The sequence below is a fragment of the Idiotropiscis lumnitzeri genome, chromosome 21 (genome assembly GCF_059441095.1).
Source record: "Idiotropiscis lumnitzeri isolate Australia: NSW breed Sydney's pygmy pipehorse chromosome 21, RoL_Ilum_1.0, whole genome shotgun sequence".
In the NCBI taxonomy this organism is placed as follows: domain Eukaryota; kingdom Metazoa; phylum Chordata; class Actinopteri; order Syngnathiformes; family Syngnathidae; genus Idiotropiscis; species Idiotropiscis lumnitzeri.
The window spans coordinates 9,859,639-9,866,023 of NC_142411.1; the positions used below are offsets into that span (position 1 = coordinate 9,859,639).

Genomic DNA, 6,385 nt, shown 5'->3' on the forward strand with positions numbered 1-6,385 from the left:
AAAACTGCTGCCAATGCTGAAGAATCTCCTAAAAGTGAACCTGAGAAAGCAGAGTGAGTATTTAAGTGCGAGGGAAAGTGTAAAGTACAAAATGGTGTCAGATTATAACAGCAATGACATACGTAGCACAGAGAACCAGGAGAAGGAGGACCAACCAAAGAAAGAGGAAGCCAAGGAGCCACCGATCGAGGAGAAGCCCAAAGCGAAATCAAGTCGAGCCAAAGAAGCTTCTCCTGCCTTCATGTCAAATGTTTTTTCCACACTTGATGTCTATCTGACCAAAATGCTGGTAAGACCCCATGATGTTAATGTTATCGCTTTATGAGGGCATTATTACATGGAAGCATTTTCTATTTTTGACACTGTCTCAGTGGATCGCATATTTGTATTCAACCGACAGAATTACCTGGCTCGCAATTTCTACAATCTGCGTTTCCTGGCTCTGTTTGTGTGTTTCGCAATCAACTTCATTCTCCTCTTCTACAAGGTAAACAAAAGAACAAAAGACCCCATCACTTAATTGCTAACACATGAAATACTCGATTTGGATTAAGATTGTCAGAGCTGCATTGTTTTAATAATATCGTGTGTTTATCATCTTGGTTGAAGATTGCGTCATTTTAGACTGCATCATTTATCGGTCCTTCCTTTATATCATGGTTAGCGCATTTAGTAGTGGTGGACAAATGACGCTTCATGAAGCACTTGTGATCATTTTGACTCCTCTTGATGGCACTATTGGTTTAAAAATACAATAAAAATGTAATTAATTTCCATTGCAGTACTTTTTTTTTTTTAAACCAAGAGCACCATCTAGAGGAGTCAAAAATATCAAAAGTGCTTCATGAAGCTTCATATTCCTGTCACAAGCATTTAGCCACATCAGACGGGGCAAAATGAAAATACTTCACTGTTCATCAGTGATCAAATTTAACTGAAATTTTCTTTAATTCAGGTCACTGCAGAGGAAGACGGGGATGAGGAAAACCACTGGGAGGAGGATGACGAGGACACGCTCTTTGACATGGATGAGTTTGTTCTCCAAGAGAGTACCGGCTACATGTTGCCCACCCTGCGCTTCCTGGCCATATTCCACACCGTCATCTCCCTGGTGTGTTTGGTGGGATACTATTGTCTGAAGGTGGGAATCTTCACAATGAATCCTTTCTATCCTAGTCCTAAAGCATGTTCGCTCTAATAGAGCATATGTTCTTTGTGGGCGTGTTGCATGCGTTGTAGCAAGAGTGTGATCTTTTACCAAGATTCCAAATAGTGGGCGCTAACTTCAGTGTTGGCTCACTCGAACAGATTGGGTGTCCTGTTGGCAACAGTTGAAAAAGCGGTTGCAATTATTAAAAAGAGTGGCTTGCTTATTATGTAGCTCTGACGTTTTTCACCATGAATGAAAAATAAACAAATTAGGCCCTATTTTCTACTTTTTAGGTTCCTTTGGTGGTGTTCAAGCGAGAGAAGGAGATAGCCAGGAAGCTGGAATTTGATGGCCTTTACATCACCGAGCAGCCGTCTGATGAGGACATCAAGGGCCAGTGGGATCGACTCGTCATCAACACGCCGTGAGTCAAACCACGTCTTTTCACTACCGGCTTTCTACTCGTATACCGGTTGTCCATAAAGTATCTTCACAATTTAACAATTAAACAAATATAAAATAAAGACTACTGGAGAGGTTTGCATCCGTTTACCTTTATCCTACGCTGTGCCTGTAAATTACATAATAATGGCATTTAATAGTCAAAAATAGTAGAGCGTCAAATTATTGAACGAAATACATATTTAAAGAAAGTAGAGATAATGAATAAAAAAAGGAATGAGGCTGCAACATTGTGGAATATCTTGGCATGCCCAATCACATTTTTGTTTATTGTTCTGTTTTGCTATATATTTCATGTATTAACCTACGTTAGTGTCCATTTGAAATGTAAAATTTGAAAGATTTAAATATGAACATTGTATTTTCATATAGTTGTTTCTCCATAGATCAATTGGCAATGTTTGAATTTGGGCTTTAAAGTCTTTAGACTATAACTTTGTTACTGCCTTTGGATATGATAACAAATGAAATGTGCAACATTTTCAATCATTGTCATTGACTACAAGGATTCCAGTCAGGAAATAAGATGTTTTTCATTTTTATTTATTATAGGTCATTTCCCAGTAACTACTGGGACAAGTTCATCAAGCGCAAGGTGAGCGTCAACATTCCATGCATTGGTTTAAAATATTTGCCTATCAGTCCCCGATAGATTTATTTGCCCACTCATACAAATGATATTTTATGGAGATTTTTTTTCCCTCCTCTTTTTTACATCTACATCAATGGCATTGTTAGGGATTTTTTTAAAAATATGGTCAACAAACGAAATCCATTCACAGATAAAATGATGAGGCGATATTACAATGGTAAATCAAGGAAAATGGAATGCAGTGAGAGTGAAACCTGAATAAAACTGTTAAACATAAAATAAAAAAAAAAATAGTAAATAAAAAAACTAGGTGAAATTGTCTCAAATAATGAAACTGTGACATTCTACAAAAAGGCTACACGCCCTCATTCTATAATCTAGCCTGGTTTGAGTGACGTATTCCTCATACTGGCCAATGGTGGGTTGCCATGACGAATAGTGGGGAAGCTAGGCTAGATTTCATGTAACTGAACTGCAGTCCAGAAACCACACAAGTTGTATACAGGACATACATATGTAAATCGTGATTAATACAGATCAAAATCCTTGCTCATCTATACATGGCCCATCTACTTGACATCAATGACTGAACTGCTTGACCTCTCTCTCTCTGTGTGTGTGTGCGTGTGTGCGCACGTGTCTGTGGAGGTGATCAACAAATATGGGGACTTATATGGAGCCGAGCGCATCGCCGAGCTCTTAGGTCTGGATAAGAGTGCTCTGGACTTTGACCCCACAGTGGAGACTGTCGAGAAAGAAGCTTCCCTGCTTTCCTGGTGAGAACATGGCTGCTGTCTCGTGCCTTGAAATGTAATATTGTATGGAGATGTACGGATTAAAATACACATTATACCTGGTGAGACAGTCAGGCTGAAAATATTAACTGTACGTTATGCGTTCATAGAGGCTAAAGGCAATTATATGACAAGTAGAACGTTACTTGATTTTACTAATTTTCAGTAGTCAAGAATTTAAATGTTTGGATTAAGAGTGGTTAGGTTTATTTTTTATTGGAGGCTCATGCACATTTTTACACAATGTTATAAAGCAGTTAGTACTAGAATAGATAGAAGCCTCCAACTAAGATTTTGCATGAGGCCCCAAGGATGCGTGTCTTGCAGCGTACTGTGGTTGTCTACAAAAATGCATTTTGTGGGGCATCCTCCATTTAAAACTAAATTCTCAAATTTAAAAAATAATAATAAAAACAAAAAAATACATAATCGTTGGCTCGTGTTCATGCCATCTGAAGAACACCACTGTGCTTTTCTGCTTCTGCTGACAGGCTGAGCTCTATTGACACCAAATACCACATTTGGAAATTGGGAGTGGTTTTGACTGACAACGTAAGTATATGGTAGAACAACGGTGTTATTTAGCAAGTTTGAATTCATAGTCTTGTGCAGTTGAGTGTTAAAGGTTTACTAGTGTTCAGTACATAGAGCCGGATAGATGCATACATATGGTCAATTTGAATACAATAATGAAAGTCTATTATTTAGCATCTTTCTTTTACAGTCTTTCCTATATCTGATCTGGTACACGACCATGTCCATTTTTGGACACTTCAACAACTTCTTCTTTGCGGCCCACCTGCTTGACATTGCCATGGGCTTCAAAACTCTCCGTACTATCCTGTCTTCGGTCACACACAATGGCAAGCAAGTAAGTGTTGTGGCCAGCAGGGGGAGCCACAGGAGACATTTTAGCAAGCTCTGGCTCGGTTGTCTTTTCAATTGTCAAAACCTTAGAAAGCCAATTTCGACTGATTTTTTTTAGTGTGAGAGTGTCGAGACATCAACTTTAAATCAATGGGTTGGAATTGTAAAAGTTGGAAAAGTAGTCATATGAATCAGGACTGCACGTATGTTCTGAAATATGTCACATAAATGAAAAGAAATGCCCTTAACCATTCCCACTAAACGTTGGACTCTTATCCATTTAGTTAATACATTCATTCATTCATTCTGTTGTCCGAACTGAAATATGAGACCGTGATATGTTTGTGCTTTGGCTCGATACATTTTGGTGTTTTTCAACTGCTCTGCTCTTCTCTCAGTTGGTGCTGACGGTGGGCCTGCTTGCCGTGGTCGTCTATCTCTACACTGTGGTGGCCTTCAACTTTTTCAGAAGATTTTACAATAAAAGCGAGGACGAAGATGAGCCTGACATGAAGTGTGACGACATGATGACGGTACGCTAGGATGCCTGCGTTACCTTTATGAACCCGACTGACTTCAAATCCTGATGGAAAATAAAGCCGCTTTTGTGGAATAAAAGCAGCAGCAGCCTTGAGCAAGGCCACATTTGAAAGAAAACTGATTGAGCTTTTGTTTTGAATGGAAGTGATGTATGCAGGCTCGGCTGAATGTCATGATTATTTGGAGGAATTGTTGCATCCTTTCACATTTCAGGCGCCACTGGACGCTATAAATTAATAGAAAGAAAAAGACGTTCTAACTTAGAATCTTATTTAACTGACTGTAGTTCCTGTTTTCATTTGCTTCCTCGCAACAGTGCTATTTGTTCCACATGTACGTGGGCGTAAGAGCTGGGGGTGGTATCGGAGATGAGTTGGAGGACCCAGCTGGAGACCCCTACGAGCTCTACCGCATCCTTTTTGACATCACCTTCTTCTTCTTTGTCATAGTCATCTTGCTGGCCATTATTCAGGGTACCTTAATTTTGTTGCTCCATCATGTCTTGTCTTCCAAACGAAAATCGCTCTGTCTTTGCTTCAGAATGACTGTTGCTCCGTCCTGCAGGTCTGATCATTGATGCCTTCGGTGAGCTGAGAGACCAGCAGGAGCAAGTGAAGGAAGACATGGAGGTAAGAAGTGGTTAGTGTTTAAAAAAAAAAAAGACAACGGTCCATATTGTGCATTTTAACCTCTCATGTTGCTAAAAAAATAGCTTAGTGAACTAATAATTGACGCCAATACAGAAACAAATCAGTTTGTTATTGCCTCACAAATGGCAGCACCGACGAGAATAATTTGGTAAATTTAAAACGAACCATCTAACAATGTTTAACAACTAAAACACAATGCTTTCAACTTTTTAACATTGTTAACTGCCACTAAGTGCAACATAAAAAAAGACTACAAGTGACAGTCTTGGTGTTTAAGGATGGAGAGCTTAGGAGACAATAACTTGATCATACAAGTGCAAAAAGGCTGTTTAAGACAATTCAATACTCACTCCGACGTGATGGAGGCATAGCTCTTAAAGTGAACTATTCTACCGAAGCCATTCAACTTCATGCTTTGTACTTTAAGACGTTTGACTGTTAAACAAGTGTAAAAGAAAGTCAATTGTTATGTAGTTAGCTTAAAAAAAAAAAAACTGATGTGGGAACGGGCGTGGAGTGTTCTATTCCTGGGGAGTCTCTTCACATAACGGATTCTGTTTTTCTTGAAATCAAATCAGTTGTACAATTGTAAACATGTACATAGGAAACACACACTCCACCCAAGCCCTCATCCTCCTTTTTGTTTTTTTTTTGCAACCCTAATTCCTCAAAACCTATAATAATTCTGTTTTCTCCTTTCGGTTCCTCACTCAGACCAAATGCTTCATCTGTGGCATCGGGAACGACTACTTTGATCGGACGCCTCACGGTTTTGAAACTCACACCTTACAAGAGCACAACCTTGCAAACTACCTGTGAGTGCTGCAATGATGATAAACTAAGGAGAAAAAAAAAAACTTGAAATGTGTCCGATCACCAACACTGCTAACTGCACTCTCTCTTTGCAGGTTCTTCTTGATGTACCTGATTAACAAGGATGAGACAGAACACACAGGCCAGGTAGGCGACGATAACAACGGAATATTTCAATTCAAACTTGCGCGTATGAGACAAGAGCGCTTCCCTGTGATATCTAAACGGGACGTGAAACAGAAAACAAGATAAAGAGTGATGTTTCTGACCCTTCCGTTAGTAGTTGGTTTCACTCGTTTCAGCCCACTTGATGGGTTGCATAAGTGTAGCTTTGCAGCAGGAGGAAACAACGCGTGGGTTCACTTTGACTTTTTCGCCATTACCTTGTTATGGGCCTCCTTGAAAGATGTCATTTAGCAGAAATTCTCAACAATAGGGAAAACAAGAATCAATACGAGCTACACTTTGCAAGTCTTTCATATCACAGCTGCATGCCACCAAATCTGCAGCCACACGT

General features: G+C 39.5%; 1 protein-coding gene across 4 annotated transcripts in view; it reads left to right on the forward strand.

Moving 5' to 3' along the window:
• Window positions 1–6,385, forward strand: part of ryr3 (ryanodine receptor 3) — a 66,195-nt gene that overhangs the window by 58,395 nt on the left and 1,415 nt on the right. For all 4 annotated transcript variants that reach the window (XM_088285506.1, XM_088285508.1, XM_088285507.1 and 1 more), the window contains 14 exons: window positions 1–53; window positions 127–289; window positions 401–487; window positions 956–1,141; window positions 1,444–1,574; window positions 2,165–2,207; window positions 2,853–2,980; window positions 3,490–3,550; window positions 3,723–3,869; window positions 4,264–4,398; window positions 4,722–4,878; window positions 4,970–5,034; window positions 5,770–5,870; window positions 5,964–6,015. In XM_088285506.1, the coding sequence (XP_088141632.1) occupies window positions 1–53; window positions 127–289; window positions 401–487; window positions 956–1,141; window positions 1,444–1,574; window positions 2,165–2,207; window positions 2,853–2,980; window positions 3,490–3,550; window positions 3,723–3,869; window positions 4,264–4,398; window positions 4,722–4,878; window positions 4,970–5,034; window positions 5,770–5,870; window positions 5,964–6,015 (1,509 nt within the window). The remainder of the gene's footprint in view (window positions 54–126; window positions 290–400; window positions 488–955; window positions 1,142–1,443; window positions 1,575–2,164; window positions 2,208–2,852; window positions 2,981–3,489; window positions 3,551–3,722; window positions 3,870–4,263; window positions 4,399–4,721; window positions 4,879–4,969; window positions 5,035–5,769; window positions 5,871–5,963; window positions 6,016–6,385) is intronic.